The 21,226-nt window shown below is 53.0% G+C and overlaps 3 protein-coding genes across 5 annotated transcripts in view; all 3 read right to left on the reverse strand.

Annotated features, from left to right (window-relative positions):
• ACCSL (1-aminocyclopropane-1-carboxylate synthase homolog (inactive) like) overlaps positions 1-21,226 on the reverse strand; it is a 160,515-nt gene that overhangs the window by 121,125 nt on the left and 18,164 nt on the right. The gene's annotated exons all lie outside the window — the stretch shown is intronic.
• Positions 104-1,721, reverse strand: C2H11orf96 (chromosome 2 C11orf96 homolog; the record flags this gene model as incomplete). The annotated part of the gene is made up of 1 exon (XM_021085053.1): positions 104-1,721. A coding segment is annotated over one exon (996 nt), but the record flags the coding sequence as incomplete, so codon positions are not given.
• Positions 16,797-21,226, reverse strand: part of ALKBH3 (alkB homolog 3, alpha-ketoglutaratedependent dioxygenase) — a 39,299-nt gene continuing 34,869 nt past the window's right edge. For 2 of the 3 annotated variants that reach the window (XM_021083167.1, XM_021083168.1), the window contains exon 10: positions 16,797-20,220. In XM_021083167.1, the coding sequence (XP_020938826.1) occupies positions 20,128-20,220 (93 nt within the window). In that variant the 3' untranslated portion in view covers positions 16,797-20,127. The remainder of the gene's footprint in view (positions 20,221-21,226) is intronic. The other variant, XM_003353890.4, reaches the window with a different exon arrangement.

The raw sequence follows: 21,226 nt of genomic DNA on the forward strand, positions 1-21,226 counted from the left end.
CGGGGATTCCTGGCCCCCCATTCCAGCTAATCTTCCCCAATCCTCCCCCTGTCTTGAGAGCCTGAACCCCCAAGGTTCAAGAAGTCAAGAGCCTTGAGAAATGCACTGTGCAAATATATTGACTTTATTTGTCTCCGTTCGGGAGCCTCACAGACATATCAGGTAAAAAGATCGTTAAATAAACGCCGTCAGCCATCGCAATGCAAAAATAAATATCAATCCTTCGGCCACAGCAGCAACTGAGCTGCGCTCCAAGTCCCATCGGCCGAGCCTAACAATTACAAAAGTGTTCAGCGAGAGTGTGTCGGCGTGAGTGTGAACGGGAGTGCGCTGGGGGGCACGGTGGAGCGGTGTGCAAAGTCGGAGTTGCAACCATCGGACAAGGGCGTGGAGCTGCTCTCCGAGAAGCCCTGGTGACCCGGGGCGACTCGGCGCGGGCGCGTCCCCGCACACACTCACAGCAGAGTTCGTACTGGAAGGAGTTTAAAAATAAACATTTACAAGGGCAAAGAAAGCGGCCCCCCTCCCTGTCGCCCGAGGGTGAGCGCGGCGCGGCGCAAGGCGCCCCAACCAGTTCGCAGCCGAGCGAAGGTCCAAGTGCTCGAGGGGCGCTGGTTCCCGGTCTTCCTGGGCCCCGGGGAGGCGGGCGCGGGCTCTCTCGGGTTCGAACGCCGGTCGCCGGCGGGCCTCCGAGGCGCGTGTGTCCCGGCTGCGGGCGGCGCCCCTCACAGGGCCGAGTCGGAGTCGCTAGAGTCCAGGCTGTTCCTCAGTTTGCAGCTGGTGAGTTGCTCCCGCTGCAGCGACAGGCTCTGCGTGCTGCGGCGCAGGCACTCCAGGCTCTGCAGGAACGACTTCTTGGCCTTCTCCTCCTCCATGGGGGACACTCCCTCCTCCTCCACCTCCTGGATCTCGTCGAAGGTCACCGGCTGCGTCTTGAAGCGGGACTGGCGCGGCCGCCGCAGCCGACCCTTGCCCTTGGACAGCTTGGCGGGCCGCACGGGCTGCGGGAACTCGTCGGCCAGGCACACGAAGTGCGGCATCACCGCCTGGTAGCTGGAGCAGATGCCCATCAGCTCGCTGGGCTTGGCGGCCGCCATGGCGCTGCCCGTGTCTTCGGGGCCGGGCGGCGGGGCGCCGGGGCTCTCCAGGGGCGGCCGCTGCGCCGGGGCCCCCCGGGAGGCAGCAGCCTGGGGCTCGCCGGGCGGGGGATCCAAATCTGCTGTGGGGTGGCGGCGGCCCTCGCGGGCCCGGGTCGGCGCTCCTCGGGAGGGCGGGCAGGCGGGCCCGTCGTGGGGAACGGGGCTCTGGGGGATGCTGCTCCGCTGCGCTCCGAGGCGCTCGCCGCCGCTGCTGTCGCCGTCTGCCCCGCGGCGGCCCGGCCCACCGCTTATATAGCCGGCTCCTGCCCACACGGCTGCGAGCTCGGATGACAGCGAATGCCATTTAAAGCGTGTGCGCCCCGCGCCCTTCCGCCTGACGTCGCCCCGCCACGCTGGGAAAGTAGCGGCCCTTTCCCCAGCGCCGCCCGCCAACCCGGCTCCGGAAGGCGGGCCCCGCCCGCGGGGGTTCCGGGAGCATCCAAGGCCCCGAAGCACGCGGCTGTGCAGGGGCGGGCGGCCCAGGTGCAGGGTCTTGTCCTGGGCCTCCCCCAAGCCTGGAGGAAACGTGGTAGCCGCGGGGACGCAGGTCCCCCTCTCCAGCCTCCTAATCCCAGAGGCACACAATCAAGACGCTTGGTTATGCTGCGGAGGGTTCTGCGCTGCGCGCGGAGCGGAGGCAGCTCCCAGTCTCCTTGCTGCAGGGAGAGCCATGCCACCTGGCTCCCCAAAACTGAGTCTGGAGGAAGGGCTGGATTTCTTCTCTGGACTCATGCCAGCACTCCCAGACACATACACACACACACACACACACACACACAAATACAAACACACTGGATTATTCCATTCCACTTCGCTTCCCTAATTGTCTTCTCTATGTTTGTCTCCTCACTACTTGCACCCTCCAAGTCCCTTGAGCACCCACATTCATGCTCAAAGAATGACACTTAGATATGGGACTAACAACAACAACAATAATGATAAGTAACCATCTGGAGAGCATTACTCCAAGCCAGGCAGTGAGCTTTGCTTTACATATATTATCCTACTTAATCTTCCTAACAGCCCTGCGAGGTAATTGGTAGTCTCCCAGTTTTACATATGAGAGAACGGAGGCACAGAGAGGAGAAGCAATTCGTCCACTAGAGGCTGATGGCACCAAGGGGGCTCAACCCCAGGGGCTGAGAGCCACCAATGCTGAGTCCTGCTAAGGGCTGAGAGCCACCAATGCCCCCAAGGCTTCTCAGAGCAGATCCTCTGCCTGGGTTTCCCACATTCCCAAGAGGAAACCATAAATAAGCATTGCTCTGACATGTGGGCCTGGGGTGCTAGCATCCAGCAAGGCTCATGGGAAGGCTGGGAAAGGAGGAAATCAATGGAAATTGGCCGCCATTCCTTCCATAGCCATCCGACAAAGACTTATTGAGAACATACTAAGTACTGGTTCAGGAGGGTCCCCGCCTTTGGGAAAGTTACAGTCCAGGGAAGGGAGCAGAGCAGACACTAAACACCTAAACAAGAAATGAGCTGTGGGTGGTGATAGGGATGCAGATGGAGAGATGCTGGGGGATGGCGCACAAAAGGCTCTTTGGAGTGGGTGATATTTAAGGTGTCCTCAGAAGGACAATAATAGCACTACTAAGTGCTTAACAGATGCCATGCTTTGAGTACTGTTTATGCATTAATTCGTTTAATGTGCTCATTATTTTGTTTAATCCTCTCAGCAACTCCAGGTAACAAGTATTTTTATTATTTATTTATTTATTTTGGTCTTTTTAGGGCTGCACCTGTGGCATGTGGCAGTTCCCAGGCTAGAGATCAAATCAGGGCTGTAGCTGCCAGCCTACACCACAGCCACAGCAATGCGGGATCTGAGCCACATCTGCGACCTACACCACAGCTTGCAGCAATGCTGGATCTTAACCTACTGAGCGAGGCCAAGGATGGAACCTGTGTCCTCATGGATGCTAGTCAGATTCATTTCTGCTGAGCCATGACGGGAACTCCTATTATGCTCATTTACAGATAGGAAAGCGAAGGCACAGAGAAGCTAAGCAACTTCCCCTAAGGTCACACAGTTAGTTAATAGCAGAGCTGAGATTCAAACCCAGACGACTTAGTTCCTAAGGCCTCTTGTTTATCCATTATGCTGAAGCCCTTTGCCCTGTGGAGGACAAAGAAGGAACCAGTGTGTGACAACTGGGAGGAGAGTGTTTAGGGCAGAGGGAACGTGGTGCAAGGGCATAGAGGCAGGAGGAAGCCTGGCTTATTCCAGGAACAGCAAGAAGACCTATGTGGCTAAAGCAGAGAGGGCAAGGGGCACAAGAAGTAAGACAGTCACGGAGGCCTCGATGGCCATGTTAAGGAGGTAGCATTTTATCCTAAGGGCAATGGTACAGCACTGGAGGGTTCTGTGCTCAGGCGCTACATGTTCCATTTTATGTTTGGAAAAGCTCACTCTGGTTGCCATGCGGGGAGTAACGGGAAAGGGGTTGGGGGAAGAAGCAGGGAGCCCACCTATGACCCCCAGATACAAGACATTGAAGACATGGATTAGAGTGAAGAAAACAGAGAGGTAGGGAAACGGTCAGATTTGGGATCTTTCTGAAAATTGAATTGAGAGGACTTGCTGATGGATTCAATGGGGGGGGCAGTGTTGGGGGGAAGGGGTGAAAATCCAGGTTGACATATTTGTATTTGGCCTGAGCAAATGTTAGATGGTGGTGCCATTGATTGATAGGGAATGTTGTGGGGAAGAGAAGGTTGGGGAGGGAAGAGTCATTGTGGGGTCTGCAAGTTATCCATCCAAATCCACTAAGCACCAAGGCCTAAAATGATCATATCGGAACTGCATTATGTGAAGGAAAAATTAATTCCTATAATCCTAAGGCCACTGTATTTTAGAGTTCCTTTCAACAGCATCTTAGCAAAACTCTGATATAGAAATTGGGACCGGAATGGGAAGCTGCCATGTACAAAACCCCTAAAATGTGTGGCACTGGCTTAGCCAACAGGTGGTGAGCAACATGGAAACAAATATTGGAGAATGGAAAACCAGTGACTCTTGTTATGCTGTGGCAAAACATCTATTAAAAATGTTACCTGGGAGTTCCCATCCTGGTGCAGTGTTAAGAAATCTGAGTAGGAACCATGAGGTTGCGGGTTCCATCCCTGGCCTCACTCAGTGGGTTAAGGATCCGGCGTTGCCATGAGCTGTGGTGTGGATTGCAGACACAGCTCAGATCTGATGTTGCTGTGGCTGTAGCTCCGATTCAGCCCCTAGCCTGGGAACCTCCATATGCCACGGGTGCGGCCCTGAAAAGCAAAAAATAAAAAAATAAAAATAAAAAACGAAAAAGAAAACATTACCTGAGATCATTAGGAAGGCAGACCACATGCCTACTTGAGCCTCTAATTCTAGAAAAATGCTTGGAAAGAGCAAAAACATTTGCCTGTGTTGGCGGCTGGATGCTGCCATTGGGAAGATATTACAGGAAAGAGATTGGCTAGTTTGCAAGAAGAGATGGAGAGAAAAGGAGAACCTATAGAAAAGTCACTGTCCTCAGGGTTGGAGAGACCAACTGGTTTTGTCCAAAGTGCAGATTAGACCATCGTGGCTCAGAGCCTTTCTCCAAGCCTGTCTATTAGGCCAAACAAACAAATGGATCACCCTTGTGGCAAAATATTCTATTAGGGGGTGTTGCTTTGTCATCCAAGTCTATTATTTCAGATGTCTTTAGGGTAACTTTCCTTAAAATGAGAGAGAAAGATGGGTTGGGCAACACAGACAGACTTAAAAACTCTATCAAGAAACGAATTTGGGGTGTGGTTACTGCATATGGAACGGACCAGAAGTAAAAAGACCCAAAGCCTACTACGTTTCTGAAGGAATTGTTATTACCAACAAAACTGCAAGGCTGGACTTTAAAAGCCCATGACGTCCCTAAACAAACTCATGAGAGGACCAACGTTCAACCCCTGTTGGGTGGTAGTGGAGAGCCACAGACGAGAAGGAACTTCCCAAGGCCAAAGCCCAGGGCCGGGGAGACACAGGACCAGGGGCCTTCCCACCAGGGCGGGAAGTCCTCTCTGTTCTAGAGGGTGGATGAGGGCAGAATTTGGCCAGCTGGGCCCACTTCCCAGCTTCTTGCGGTGGGGCCACGGGTCTAAGCCCTCAGCCGTGGAATGTGAACAGAAGTCAAACGCTCTGGTCTCACTTGCTTAAGAGGAAACGTCTGTCCAAAACTTCCATTTCCTCTCCTTACACTGGCTGGAAGAGTGATGACCAGAGAGGCCCTGGAGACCTTGTGTTGGAGAGAGCATTGCTGCCATCAGTCTGAGCCCTAAATGACCCCCCGCAACAGAGCTCTCCACCAACCTGAAACTCTGAGCTATTTTGTGTGAGAACCATCAGCCAAATATTTTTACTCTAATCTGGGTCTCTATTACACTGACTCAGACTGTCCTAACCAAAAGAACCACTTGACACCCGGGTGGAGAGGTCCAGAGGGACACCGGGCCTTAGAGGAGAGAGGCGGTTTGGAAGTCATGAGGGTGTAGACAGGGCAGTGGGTCAAGCACCACCTTCCAGACAGACAAGAGGGGGACCAGCCAACACTGGGAGGAGGAGGGAGCCAGTCAAGGACTCAGAGAAGCAACGTCCAGCAGGGTGAGAGGGACACCAGGAGGGGGGTGATGGGTAGGGGAGTTCAGAGGTGAGTCCTAGCCTGGCTCGCCCGAACCTGCTGGGAGGCCTGGGCCAAGCGTTTGTTTCCCTACCCTGTGGAGTCTCAGCTCCAGGGCTGTCCTCCTCAGGGCAGCCTGGACGCCCTCTTCAGGGCTCCCCCTCGGTCACTCTGGAGCGCTCTCTGCAAGGCCTTCTCCTGTGTTTTGTACCCGTCAGTGTGGTCTGCTCTTCCCGCACGGGCTGGGGTGCCTCCCCTGGCCCCCTGGGACACAGGTGGCCCTTCTTCTCAGCAGGCCTGTCGCCCTGGGACTGCAGAGGAGGACCACAGAGTGTCATCTGTTGAACACCTACTATGGGTCAATGGTGCTCTGCACGTGCCTCACTGAAATCATCCTCACGGCATCCTTTGAGGGGGATCGTACTATCACCCCATTTTACAGATGAGGACTGAGGGGGCTGTGGAGCTTATCAGGCCACTCTTGGCACTAAGCGCTGAAGCTGGCACTCAAACCGGGTCTGCCTGACCCAAATCAGTGCTTGCTGCTGGCAAAAAACTTCATCTCATCATCCTTTTGATGTGACAGGAGCAGCGCTGGATAGAGGTCAGATGCCCAGTTTGCAGCATCAGCTCCATCATCCACGTACCCTGTGGTTGGAATCCATTGCTTCCCACCTCTGAGTCTCAGTTTCCCCATCTATGAAGTGAGGAGGCTAGACTCTGATTTGCTGGGGACCCCTTCAGTCCAATATGCTAGAATCCTCAGAAAGATGTGCAGACGACAGGACCCATTTGCAGGAAGAAGATGCTTCCTCTTGGGCCAGAGAATGGCAAGCAGCCCGGCTAAGGCTGTGGGGGAAGGCTCGCCTCCACGGAGGGGGTGCTGGGGGAGCAGATGGGGCAGGAAGATGGCAGCAGCCCGGGAAGGGGCTTGTGCCATCATCTCCTCCACCATCCTCACCCACACTTTGGCTCTGGGGCAGAGCCAGGGTTTAAAAATAGCAACCACCATTTCATCAGCTACTACAGGGCTTTGTTTCCAGGGGAGCCTGTGGTACCCTGGCCTGGGTCAGAAAGGAACTGAGATGCTGAGTCATCCTGGGATGCAGAGAGGCAGTGAGCTCCGAGGAGTCACAGCAAGGTGGGAAGAACCAGGTTGGGGTGGTTCTGGTCACAGGTCCTTCTCTGCTTCCTAAGAAGAGGGCCGGACCCCTTCCTGTGGCTGCTTTGCTGCCCCAGCACAGACCTACTGCCAGCTAGAAGACTGGGTCAGCTGGCTGTGCCCCCATGCTCACCCAGAAGTTCCCAGAGTGGATCTCAGGACTCTGAGTGCTGAACGAGGTCATGGTTATTCCAGATGTTGCTGTTTGGGTCAGTCTGTACTTTGGGTGTATTTGGCTCAGCTATCATTTGCCTGTGTGCATGTGTGTGCGCGTGTGCATGTGTGGTGTGTGTGTGTGTACATGTACATGAATCCAGGTGTGCAGAGATGGAATGCAATGTGAATGTGGCGTAGGGGGTGGGGAGGAGTCAGCTGTGGTAGACAAGTGACAGGGCCTTTCCCAGTGGTCCTGCCTTCTGGCCCCACCCTCACCTCCTGCTGCTGCCCACTCTAGCCCCTAGCGGGCCCTGCACACAAAGCGCATGGCCTCAGCATCCTACCAACTGCTTCTGCCTCACTCAGAATTAGCACTTGGTCTGGAACGATTGTGAGCATAAAAGTGTTTTGATGATTTTGCTGGAGGGTTGCCATGACAATCCCCAACAAGCTCTGAGAGGGTGTCCGTGTGTGCACGGGAGGGAGGGGGAGAGAGCCTGAGAGACACCGAGAGGAGGGGAGAGGGTCCAGGGAGGTCCCCTGTGATATCGCCAAGTCAGATCTGCAGCCTCCAGTGCCCCCGCTCCAGTGGCCCCATTCATGTCATGATGAGCTCACTGTCTAATCTGGGCCTCACTGTACACAGCACAACAGAATACCAGCTGCTGGCAGGCAGGCTGCCAGAGCTGGCATGGCAGGGCTGTTCCCACCGGGGGAGGCACCTTGACACCCCCCACTCCCAGGATGAGCTCCAGCAAACACCAGGCTGGAGTGGGGGGCAGGGAGATTGTTGGGGACTCAGAGGGAGGTGGAGCCCAGAGGAAACCCCCCCCCCAAGAATCCTGCCCAGGCTATGGGCCTGGCTATGCTGATGTGAGTACTGGATGCACATTTCCCTGCCAAGGGCTAGCTCCCTGGCACAGCTTTGGCAGCCCAGGGTCTGTGGCTCAATCCTTCCCACATGATTGTTTTTATAGGACTGAGTGTCCCTCTCCTGGGCCCAGTGGCCTGAGAATCACTACACAGATAAGGATAAAATCCCACACAATCGGTGGCCCTTGAGCTTTGCTATTACCTTCCCCTCCATGACCTCGGAAAAGCATGGGTTTCTTTGCTATCTTTTGAGCTGAGACCAGAGAGGCTCACAGAGGCTCAGAGAGGGGAGGGAACTAGACCACGGTCACACAGCAAGCAGCAAGGCACTGGCAGAATAAGAATGGAAGCCAGTCCTGAACATTTTTTTTTCTTCTTTTTAGGACCGTACCTGCAACATATGGAAGTTCCCAGGCTAGGGGTCGAATCAGAGCTGCAGCTGCTGACCTACACCACAGCCACAACAAAGCCAGATGGAGATGCATCTGCAACCTACACTGCAGCTTTCGCCAACACCGGATCCTTAACCCACTGAGCAAGGCCAGGGATCAAACCCGCATCCTCATGGATACTAGTCGGGTTCTTAACCCACTGACTCCACCAGTCCTGAACTTTGGTCCAGCCTCACTGCCCTCTGCAAGGACAGGTTCTCTGGAACGGTTCTCTCTGGTGCTGGCCCTCACATGTAGGCTGGAAAACTGAGGCCCAACGACATGCCCCAGCTGGTATGGATAAGGCAGCGCTTGCAACCTCAGATCCTGAGAAATTTCACAGTCTCTACTGAACCACGAGCCAGCCCCATGTGTTCCTTAAAGCAACCCACAGGAACTTATTTATGTTCCAAGGTTAAAGCGCCTCTGCCTGGGAAGGAGATCTTCTGGTTATTAGCAAAACAGAGCGAGGGCAGCAGGAGCCAGCCAGGAACACAGAGGCAAGGGGGCAGAGGCTTTCCGAGGCAGTGCCAAGACCCCGCTGCAGCAGGCAGCCTTGCGAAGGGCTTTGCTGTTGGAGCTGTGACTTTGGGCGAGTCACCTCGGCTATCAGAGCCCTGCTGCCTACAGCATTCAAGTGCCAATGGGCACAGGAGCCCTGGGAGGAACAGCTTTCCATGTTCTGGGAGCAGCTGCCCAGGAACAGCAGTCCCTGAAGACAGAGGCGCCCACGTGCCTGTCCCCAGCTTGGCTCAGACCCAGAATCATCTGGATCTGAGCCAATATATGGATCTGTCAATAATTACCATCACAGTGGGGGGCAAAAGGGAAGTGCTGTGGGCTCTGAAGACAACCCATAAAGATGACGTTCACACAGCCTTGGTAAGGGGTTAACAGCACGAGAAGAGGCAAACGGCACATCCAGACTGCCTGCTTGGATACCCTGGATCTAGTGTTTGCTAGAAACTCCTTCTCGCTACCCGGTGAATGTGGAGGCCTTGTGCCTGCCCTGTCCTTCTCCGGGGTGGCAGTTATGAGGATCAAACCAGATTCTTTTATGAGAGCATACTGGGGCAAAACGTGCCCTGCAGGAGGGTCAATTTCTAAATGGAGTCCAAAAAAATCAGGTTGAAATGATGCCCTGTCGTTGTGGCCTGTTGAGCGCCTGGCCTTGAGCTGGCACACACCAGCATCCTTGTGAAAAGCCACTGTCCCCCTCTGGGGCCCCGGGGAGTCCATTTTCCATGGTCCCTTCGTGTCTCCCTCCTCAGACACTGTCTCAGGCTGCCCAGCAGACACAAGGTACAGGCCACACCCCAGTCTCTGCACATTTGGGGCACGTTGGGGTGGAAGGGGTCACTCCCAGAACAGCCCACTTAAAGCAGCTTCTCCTCAACGTTGCCCCCCCCCGCCCGCACCCAATAACGGGCCCGTGGAAGGCATCTCCCCCTTCCTTCTACGAGGTGACAACAGCAGCCATTTCTCTAGCTGTCACAAGGACACCCAAGGGGATGGGATTTAAAGGAATGAGTTTTCCCAAGCATCTGCCTCAGGCCAGGCACCAACACAAAGCACTCTGTACCTCTCACCCTCAAGTTTATCCTCCTAGACAGGGGTTACTCTCTCTAAACCCTAGTTGAGGATTCAGGCTCAGAGATGTTAGGGAACTTTCCCAAGGCCACACAGCCAGGCAGAGATGGAACTGAGATTTGCACCCAGGTTTGTCATTGCCCAAGCTCATCTCATCATCCATAAGCAGCTTCCACGATGGTGACTCCTGGACCAGCCCGGTTCAGTGTGAGGAGGGACGGGGTGAAGAGGCTGGGCCTGGAGAAGAGTCTGGAATTCCAATGAGAAGCCAGGCTCCACTTCAACTAGAGAGAAGACGGGTGTCCTCTGGCCCAGGCAGGAGTCAGGGGTGGGGGGGTGGCAAGAGGAGTGGGGATGACATCCGACCCACTCCTTGTCCCGTGGGGAAGGCGGGAGAAGGCACAGGGGCCCCTCCCCACCCACGGACGCCAGGCACTCGAGGCAGAGCAGAGAGCGCCCAGCAGAGAGTGGACAGGCCAGGACCTCCCAGGAGGTGGGAGGGCACTGGGAGCAGCTTCGGTCTGGTCTCCCTCCCGAGCTGAAATTACCGTTTGAAGATACCAAGAAGAAAACCACAAAGGCTTGGCTGATGGGGGTCATGAGGCCAGAGGAAATGGACTAGGACTGCAGGCTGCCAGAGCAGGAAGGAACCTTCCACATGAGCTGGGTCAGCGTTCAGAGCAAGGGGCAGGACTCGTTAGGGGGCCACCACATCAGGTAGGGGGCCACGACCGGTGTTTTTTTAAGGATGCACAGCAGAAAACCCCAGAGAAGACACACGTGATGAAGACACATGCTTTATGTCATGAAGCTTCAGTGTTAGTAAAATGTGGGGGGGGGCAAACTTTTTTTTTTAATTACCATGAATTGTGGACAAAACTGCTACAAAAAACATTAAATGTGTTCAGCCTCTGCATTCCGCAGATAGGAAAACCAGGGGCCAGAGACAGGACTCTGTCCTGATGCTGGAACCCCACGGCCCCAGTGCCCAGGGGCTGCCTGTCCGAGGCCTGACTGCATACTCACCTTTTAACCTGGGACACGGGTCACTCTGCGTTGCTCCCAGGTGAGAGCGGAAAGAATCTAGGGCTTTGTAGGGGCTTTGGATGGGAGTGTTGGGACAAACATTCTCCTTTCTCTGGCTCTTCCCTGGCCCCCTTCCCTCCTCCCAACCCTGCTGTGGGGACACCCCAGAATCTGGTCCCTTCCCCCACTTCTTCCCATCCGCCTCCGCAAAGGCCCCTGTACACCTGCCTTTCCGGTCTCTCTTGGCCATGCCGGGCCCTCTCTCCCCCAAGCGTTGTTCTTGATGGGTCTACATGGCAGCCACTCTATCTCCATCGCAGTGAGGTCTGCCCCGAGCCCGCCGGTTGGGGGACTTGCCTTCCCATTGCATTATTTGATGGTAACAGCTACTCATAACCGAGACAGAGCCATACTGTCACACTCAATTCTTACAGCCCCGTTTCATAGGGGTAGAAACGCAGGCTAAGAGATTTGCCAACGGTCACGCAGCAGGGAGTCGAGGAGTGGGCTCTAGAACCGGGTCCACATGGCATCAGAATGGACACGTGGACACTTGCCCACCTGGCAGATCCCTGGCAGCCTTTCCTCCAAAGGATCCTGGATGGGGCAGGATGACAGCGTGGGGGAGGGGCCAGCATCTCCTACCTTAGTGGCAACGAGGAAGGCACACAGCAGGCAGTTGTGGGAGGGCAGAATACTGGCAATGCTCCCCGGAGTGCCCTGACCCCCTTCTCTGAGAGGGGAGCTTGGGAGAAGGGAGTGGGTTGGGGGATGGGGAATCCCTTCCCTGCCCACTTTCAGGTCTGCCTGCCCACAGAGAGTGTGCGTGCTGCTCGGCTCCTGGGTCCCCCGCCTGGGAGGGAGGGTACCAGGAAGGGCCATTGCCTCTGCTCTCCACGAGCAGGTGCAGCGGGCCTGACAGTGACTCTCCTGGCAGCTGGCTGTTTCCTTGAACAGGGTGCCCCGAGGCCCAGGCTTGCTGAGCGAGTATCAGGAGCCTGACTGTGGTCATGGATGGAAGCCAAGGTCTCCCATCCAGCTCTGTCAAATATTTTGACCTCACAGCTGAGTCCTGTGTCTGTTTTTCTTTTGCTTCAGTGCTCACGGCAAGAAGGGGTGTTCCGGCACCAGGAAACCCATCTTTTTTCCTCACCACTCCCGGAGGACCCTACCAGGCCACACACGCAGGTCTCTCTGCCTGGGCTCCCGTCCTGGTCTCCACTGGTCTCCCCACCTCTAGTCCTACCCCCTCCTTCCCTCCTAAGTTTTCCTAAGTTTCAGCCCTCAGAAGCTCCCCAGCACCAGAGCCCTCTGCCTCCCAGATCAGGACTCCCGAGCCTGATCTGGGCTCATCTTCCTCTCACCATCTCTTCTCCAGCGCAACACTCCCGACACAAGCCCTGGACACAAACCACCTAGGGCTCCACTGCTCAGGAGCCATCGGGCTGTCACTTCAGGGTCCCCCTCCTGATTCTCCAAGAGCCTCCTGCACCATGCGGTCTTCCCTGACCACCACTGCCAGTGCTGTCCCATGTCCCTCCAAGGCCTATAGCCTCACTGTCAGGACCCCTTGATATGGAGGTTCCTCAAGTGTGTGTCTTGTCTTCTCAATGAATGACTCAGAACAGAACAGTGCCAGCACTGGCTAAGATGTACTGAGTGCTGGCTTCCTCCATGCTGGGCATGGGACAGCCTCTCCTTCAAGGAGAGGAGATTTCTAGAACACCGGCCTGGCTCATTATTGGCATACGACACTCAAGGCCTTAAAAATATGTAGAGCCTTCTGAATCTGGGCCAGGACCCCACTTTCAGGAATGCATTATAACAAACAATCATACATGTGCACAACGGTTTAGCCACGTGATGGCTGCATAAGTGGAGGGGGCACTGTTTCAATTTCATCAATTGGAAAATGGGGATAAAAATAGTGCCTAGTCCATGGGCTGTTGTGTGGATTCATAAATCATGAGTTAACATACGTAAAGCACTTAACACAGTGCCTGGTGCCATTTCCGCCTCTATAAAAATATTAATTACCTGTTCTTTTATTTTTTGAATGCGGTCTTACTGAGACTAAATTCTGGACTCTTAGCTACACCACCAACCCTGCTTCCCACCATCCACATCCACTCTCATGATTTCCAAAGTCAACAGAATGGTTACTAATAACAAAAAACAACTCCAAGCTCATCAACCATTGAATTATCCAACACAATAAGACTGGTTACATAATGATACAACTCTATACAATTCTATGCAGACACTCAACATCACCTTAGGGAACAACAATTAATTTCATACACCAATCAAAAAACAAGTAGCAAAAAGGCTACAAGATGATGAGTTCAGTGTGAAGTTGCTTTTGTTTTTTTAACTGTATAAATGTGTAGGAAAAAAATTCACTGCAAAATGTGAGGAGTTGTCATCTCTGGTATAAAGTTACGAATGATTTTCCTTTTTCCTTTCATCTTTCTTTTAAATTTCTTGCAAAGAACACCTGATCCTTTTGTAGTTAGGAATAAAAACTAATTTTGAGGAAGAAAATCAAAGCCATGCTGGTTTACTTCTATCTGCTATAGGAGAGAATCGTGTCTTTCTTTTATATGGTCCCTCTGCATCTAACACACAATTTCTGGACATAAAAGCCCTGGTCTTCAGCAGAATCCCAGCCTGGAAATCTTGTTTACTCTTCCAGGCCATGGCGTTCTGTACAGAATCTAGAAATGGCCTGCAGGGACAAGAAAACAACGCAACGGGCAGGGGTGCGTCACTCTGGTCTGTGACCCGCTGACCCGGCTGGGAAACATCATGAACTGATCCCATGTGGGAATTGGCATGGAACCAGGCCAGGGCCGATGCATTAGGAGACCAATTACTTGGGGAGCATGTGGTCGGGCTGCCGAGAGTGACAGAACCTCGATGTGAGGCCACTTTGGCATCTGGGAGCACTCCTCAGCTTCGTCTAAAGCACTTCCCAGGAGACGCTTAAGTGCAGCTGGATCTTAATATGATCGGCCTTCTTGTGCACCATTTCCATTTGCCCTTCCTCCCTAAAGCCTCTGGGCCTCCCCTGGCTGATGCCAACAGAGGTGCGGGCACCCAGGGAGCCTGGCAAGGGGAAGGGCAGGGTCATAGGGCCATCTGTCAGCCACAGTGGGACTGCCCACCCAGCCTGAGGGTCAGAGTTGGAGCTTGCAGGGCACACGTAATGTGCTACTTAAAACAATTCTACTGCTAAGCACGTTACCATCAGGCATGTCGCATTCATCCTCTTGACCCTCACAAGACCTTGGAGAGGTGGCTGCTTCTGTGTCCATTTCACAACTGAAGAGACCGAGGATTGGGGACCAATGGATTGATGGGTCCAAAGTGACTCAGCCCAGAAGGGCAGGTGGGATTCAAGCCCAGGTCAGCCTGGCTCAAGCTGAGGCTCGAGCCACAAGGGCTCTGTCTGCAGTAAGTCTGGCAGATGTGGAGGCTGGGGCAGCGGGGGTGTCAAAGCTCTTTCCTAACTCCATCCTTGCAGGCAGCTCTATGACTATAAGGGGCGTACAGTCCCCCTTGCGAAGAGCAATCAATCTGAGCCAGTCTTGCCTGAAGCTGTCCAGCTGGCTTCCCTGAGCAGTTGGTGCTGAGCTCAGCTTGTACTCTTTCTGGCAGGAGGATGCTACCTCAAGCCACCTGGCTGGTATGGCCAGGAGACTGTCAATACCACTCCTTGAAGGGCTGCCTCAACAGGCACTGTGACCTTCTGGGGCTGTCTGTGCCAGTGGTTCCCTCTTGTCACCAGGTTCTGCTTTTAGCTTCAGATCTCAGAAGAGGTCACAGAACATAAGAGTGGTGGAAAGAACACTGGTCTAGTACTTGTTATGGGTGCTCAAGCTGGTTCTGCCTCGTTCCCTGGGTGGCCCTCAGATGAGCATGTAATTCCCCAGGGCCTCAGTTTTATTATCTGTTCAATGGGGAGAGCAGTTCCTAACCTACACCCTCACAGGACTTTCAGAACAACAGGCAAGGCGTGTGCAAGAGTCCACCAGCTCTGCTCACCGGTGCCCTCCCAGCCCCCAGGCAGACTGGGGCCAGGGGAGGGCGGTGACAGGGAAGCCTCTAGACTAATTGTCCTGTCTCCTTCACACAAGGCGAACAGAGGCTAACAGCTAACATCAGAGAGAGGGTGCAGGGAAGAAATCCGTGGCTAATTCTCTTGATACATTTGCAGAGAAAATATTCCAGAAAAGTTTTCTCTAACCAACAAGGGCATGAGTAGACCCTTGAATACAGCCTGATTACCTGGGGCCAGAGTTTGGGAGGCCCCCATGGCCGCTCTCATCCACCCATCCCACAAGCATTCCTTAGGCAGGGAGCATACAGCCCTCAACTCAGAATCGCTTTTTGGAGGGTGCGGGCTCCCTTTCATTCACGTGCAGATAAGGGGGGGCAGGGTGCGGGGAGGGACCCAGTAGCAGAGTCCGGTGCGCCTCCATTCTGTCTGGTGCCAGAGGCTGCTCAGGCAGACTCGCGCTGCCTTCTCAGGGGCATCTGGAGCATCACAGGCGCTGCGCACGGCAGGCAGGCGCTTGTCACAGCGCTCGCCCACGCCCTTCCTGCAGTGGGAGGCTAATTGCAACCTGATCACGCGGCCCTTGAGAGCCCCGTGCCTGGCCCACCACTTCCTCCTGCCTCCCGCCCCACGGGGAAAAGCTTCCAAGCTCCCAGGCAAGGACCTGAGGCTTTGCCAGTGGGTGAAGGGGCCGAGAACACACAGTCCCTCCAACCCCAGGAGACTCTGTTTACAGCCCTCCGCACCACCCACTGCCCGGGGCTGGGGCCAGAGGAGGCCCAGAGACCACATAAATGCCTGCTGTCCAGGAACCATGCAGGAGCTTCCCCACTGGACACCGGATCTCAGGATCTGATCTATCTGGCTCAGTTTCCGCATCTGCTTAAAAAACCAACCAAGCACCTCACAGGACTGCTTTTAGGAATAAATCAGATTATGAACATAATACGGTTGGTAAACACTCTAAGCCTCTCCCTGGCTTTCCCTTCCTTTCAGAAACCTAGAACTTGTGTCCAGAGTTAAAAGCTAGTGGACTCAGAGGCCAGGATCCTGCCTGAGCACGTCTATATTTGCAGAGGCCTCATGAGAACAGGGGCTCTCCCTGGGGTCCAGGGAGCTGATGTCACCATTACATGGAGGGCGAGTGACAACATAGAAACAACTGCAATGATAACCCTGGCACACACATCTCGGTCAGCACTAAGTTGGCTCATTTGAGAAAACAATCTTTTGGGTAATGTTGGCTACAAAAATACTATATAATTTCTCCTGTTTTCCTACACGCCTCTCTGACACCGGCCCCCATGCCCAGCTGAAAGCTCAGCCCAGCGTGGGGCTCTGTTCACAGGCTGGGAAGGCTTTTCTAATTTGGCACAGCATTGCTAAGCCAGCTGGAAAAGGCACCATTAGCCTGTGTTTCACTCTCATTAACAAACATCAAAATAGTCCCCTGATGACCTCCAGACGTAGGTAGGAATCCTCGTATCAAGAATGGATTCCAGAAGCACGAAGCTGAGAGGGGTCTTGCAAAGGGCTTCCTTGCCTGCAAAGAGAAGATGGGAGGGGGCGAGGGGACGTTGTGGACTAGGTCCCTCTGAGCGAGCATGTGGGTGGAACCATGTATAAGTAAGATTTAAACAAACAGAATGCATCACTATGGAAACAGTCGGCTTTTTCAAAGGCATCGCGAAGAAAAAGAAAGCAATCAAGACTTCAGATTCAACACTACAAGTGTTTATGACCAGAAAAGGCAAAGTGGGTCTTACATATTCCACAGCCAAGGAAAAGCTGCCAGAACCCAGAAGAAATATTCCCAGAGGGCAGGGCCCCATCATGTGTCAGGGCTTTCTCTGAAGCCCTCCAACTGGAGGGCTCTGCTCACTGCAGCGCCCACTTAACTCTTCTGGGGCTGCCAGGACACAAGCCAGGAGACGGTGCCGCTTACTGACCAGGTCCAGACAGACCTGCCACAAGCGAGGGCAGGTCATACCAGCCGTGGAGGCAGCAGGGAGTGAATGTGTCACAGGAGAACAGCAGGGTTACAAGCTGTGAACCAAACTTATTGGAACCATCAATGCCGTGTGAATTAGTGGTTTAGTCCACAACAACCAGGATCCTGACTTCAATACAGAGGAGACAATGGATGTTAAGTGTCACATTGTTCCGACCTGTGTGCTGAGCAAGCTGCCTGTTGTCAACATGTTTTCGGTGTACAGCCCCGGCCTGCTGCTTTGGCCGGCTGTTGATGAGCGCGGTGGCGGTGGTGGTGGCGGTGATGGTAAGGATTGTGATGGGGCCAGATGCTGAGACTGGGTGTCGGAGACCCCGAATGTACTCCCACATGAGAAGGAAGGAAGGAAGGGACTGCTTGTCTAGCTCTGAAAGTCTGCTTGAACATGGCCAGGAACACGGTTCTCATTTGCCAGGAAGGCTGGACGAGAATTTGCCTGATGTGCCATAAAATGGATTGTGTTCTCCCCGCCCCACCAATGAGCCTTCCCCAGTAAACTGGGCTATTCTCGTCCGGGTGGCAACAGAGTTGCTGAACAGGAGATGCTAATGTCAGTTAAGGAGAGATGAGGGGCTGATGCCTGCCCTGGTGCACAGGAAGCCAGGAAACAGACTGGCCTGGCAGCCAGCCCAGCCAAGCAGGGCACTAGGGTGAACTTGGGTCGCCAGCCCTGAGGCTCAGGGGCCTGGGGTGCCCAGTAGACTATGCTGCCTCAATTCTGCATAGCAGAGGCAAAAGCACAGTCCAGCGATTAGCCTGAGCCATATGTTCTGGTTCTGCTGTTCCTAAGTCCTAGGAAATCACTTCGCCTCTTGGAGACTCAGTTGCCTAGTCTCTACAATGGGAACAGGATCTTGTTCCGTCAGGGCTTCAGGAAGGATTAGGGATTCCGCACAAAAATCTCTTAGGATGGGTATTAAATTGTCCTGGCAGGTTATTACAGCTCAAAAGAAGGATGGCTAAAAAAAACTACCTCTTCTTCTTCATGTTTTAGCCGTTATATTTGCTCCCTCTGCTCTATAGGTAATGGTGGCAAAAACAGCTTCACCCCGAATTCCTAGTTGAGACCTACCCCCAGTAAAAACAGAGCAACAGGCTGGTGCAGTCACTAAGCACAGGCGCCCTGTGCCACGGTCTGGAATTCCTGTCTAGTCCTAAACCCTGTGCTTTTACTCTCTGGCAAGTACCTCCTTGACATTTCAGAAAGGGCATTATCTTAGAAATGGTAGAAAGAATGGCAGTTCTGGCACCTGACAGCAAGAAACAAAAGCTAAGACTGCTGCTCTCAGATGAAGAAACTCAGGTGACGGCCCAGGCTGTGTGCTGAAGGCAGGAATTCGTTCCCTGGCAGACATGGCAGCGATGAGGGAAGGGATCAAATCTGCAGCTGACGCAAGGGCAAAGCATGACCCTGCATGAGGAGGGATGTGGTAAGACTTGGAGTCATCCGCCGGCTCCTTCGCTTGTGGGAATGGAAGAGGAATTTCCCCAGGTCGTGTATCCAACTCATAACCAAAGCTGGCTCCACGACCCTAGCCAGGTTTTGTTTGTTTGAATAGGAGTAAAGCTAGAAATTAAAAAGCTTTTATTTTATTGTTATGGTGATTTGTAAGCCCCTCACAAGAAGGCTTAGTAAGATGCTCAGATTTTCTAAAGCAACTGGTATTCCTTAGAGGAAGGAGCCACACATAGGCAGCAACATTTAAAAGAAAGAGACTCTGGTTCAAGAAGCCAGAGAGTTTGTCAGAGAACAGAGCCTGGCCAGGCAGGCACTCATCTCAGTTCTAGGGAAGAGCCCGGCCAGCCTCGGGCACTTTATTATGATCATAGGGTCATCAATCTTACATCACAGAACAGAAACAACGTCAAAAGCAAGACGGCTGTCTAAACCTTTCCACAGGGAGCTAGGGAAACTTTAACTCTCTTGCCCTCCTCTCATCCATTCTCCTTCTTTCTGGCTTTTCCTGTCTTGGGTTGGAATTGATCTGGCAGGCTGTGCCTAGGTCAAGAGGTCAGGAAGACACGTGCTTTCATGACGCAATAAGGGGCAGCCACCCTGCTCTGTTTTGGGAACCTTGGTGATATCACAAACTAACCTTTGAATCTCAAGAATGTGTGCAGAAGAGAACACTGAGTCAGAAGAAAGCCTTAGTCATGGGGCTGCTGAAATCTAAAATCTATTAGGTAACTGAGTCTCTGCCCTGCAGGACTGCTCCCGCTCCTATCTGGCTTGGGTTTAAATGACTCAAGGAATTCTCCGGGGGAAACTAATCTATGTGGAACAGCTGCAACTAGCAGGGCATTTGCTGCTCTTCCCCGGAAATTTCTCATGACATCACTCAATTCTTCCTCCCTCTGAGAGGCCTGTTTTCCCTCGTATTGCAAGTAGTCCAGGTGGCTGCTTGGAGACATTCTGGAGAATTCCACCTTCCCTCTTTATCCAGAGGCTTGTGCCCTGTCTGAGGTGTCCTGGGAGGGGGGACAAGCAAGGAGACACAGTTAAATACAGTGCTCCAGAGTGTGCAGCTTTCCATCACAGAGCACACAGCCAAGATGCTCAGGAGTCAAGCCAGACTTCAACAAACCTCTGTTTGGGTTTCAGCAGCTGTCTACCCACGGAAGGCTCCAGAGTCACTGACGCATATTTATTTCTCCACTTTGCTAAAGGCACAAGGAACAAACACGTGCGGGTTTAGGCCAGACGCAAAGTCCATTCATATTTCTTCAAATGAAGCAGGAGAGGGCAGGAAAAAACCGCTTATGGACAAAATCATCTGTGAACACAGCCACAGCAGTGTTTAATTTGCCTAAAGAAAAGATGTGATTTCAAAATGTGATTAGGGATTACTGTTTCCACAGTAAACATATTATGAACACAAACTGCTGTCTTTCAATAGGACTCCAAGCTGGGAAGCAAATCCCATCCTCATCTTCCAAACAGCCACACCACAAGAGCAGCTGGCCCAGCTCTGGAAGTGTCTTCATGGTGGCAGGTTTGTTCAGTCTCAGCACAGCTTCTCTCTCCAAGATCTCCCATCACCAGCGCGCCCCTTGGGGGTCAGGATAAACTGTCCGAAAGGTCAGGTTTATTCTTGGCTCTCTAGAGTGGTACTCTTTGGGCACTCGATGCTAAATGGAAATATGAATAACCCTGACATAAACACACTTATGCTTTTATTCCAAAGCAATAAAACTTATTCATGAAGACAGACATATTACAATGTTATCCCTCTTGAATGAGCAGCAATAGCTCTTTAAAGTCTTATGGAGAAAGATCGTCTCCGAAACAAATGCTCATTCCCACCCTCACTACAACATGCTAGTACCCTCATGGGGAGATATTTTCATCTTTTCTAAGTGTTGCTCTTCCTCTTGGCCTCCTGCCATTTCCCCAAAGCTCATAAGAAAACACATAAATGGCTGAGACCACTGAAAGGCATCAGATTCCCCTCTCATGCTAAGTGTTCTCACATTGGTTTGCACACCTTAAAGATGGCCTGTGCAGCCCCAAATGGCAGCCACTGGCTGCTTAAAGCTATCTTATCTATTATCTACCTATCTACCTACCTATCCATCCATCCATCCATCCATCCATCCATCCATTTATTTATATTTTGGCTGCACCCACAGTGAATGGAAGTTCCTGGGGTAGGGATCGAATCCGAGCTGCAGCCACAACCTATGCCACAGCTATGGCAACAGGATCCTTAAGCCACTGCGCCAGATTGGGGATCAAACCCATACATCAGCAGCGACCTGAGACACTGCAGAGACAGCACTGGATCCTTAACCTACTGTGCCAAAGCGGGAATTCCATTTTTTTTTGGGGGGGGGGCTCTTTAAATTAATTAAAAATTCAGTTCTTGAGCACATTAGTCACATCTTAAGACATCAACAGTCACTGTGTCTAGTGGCTTTTCCACTGGGCTGCGCAGACACAGACTATTGCCCTCACTACAGAGAGTTCTAGAGGACACCGCTGCGGTAGAAGGCCATCTGCCTGTCACTAGCATCAAAATTCCTTGTAAGTGATGTCATATTATTCCTTCTTGCTCATTATTAAAGCAACTTGCTGTTCACCACATTTGCTGCAGAGATGAATAATTGTAAGCCAGTTGGGAGACTGCCTCCACAT

The sequence above is a fragment of the Sus scrofa genome, chromosome 2, assembly GCF_000003025.6.
Source record: "Sus scrofa isolate TJ Tabasco breed Duroc chromosome 2, Sscrofa11.1, whole genome shotgun sequence".
In the NCBI taxonomy this organism is placed as follows: domain Eukaryota; kingdom Metazoa; phylum Chordata; class Mammalia; order Artiodactyla; family Suidae; genus Sus; species Sus scrofa.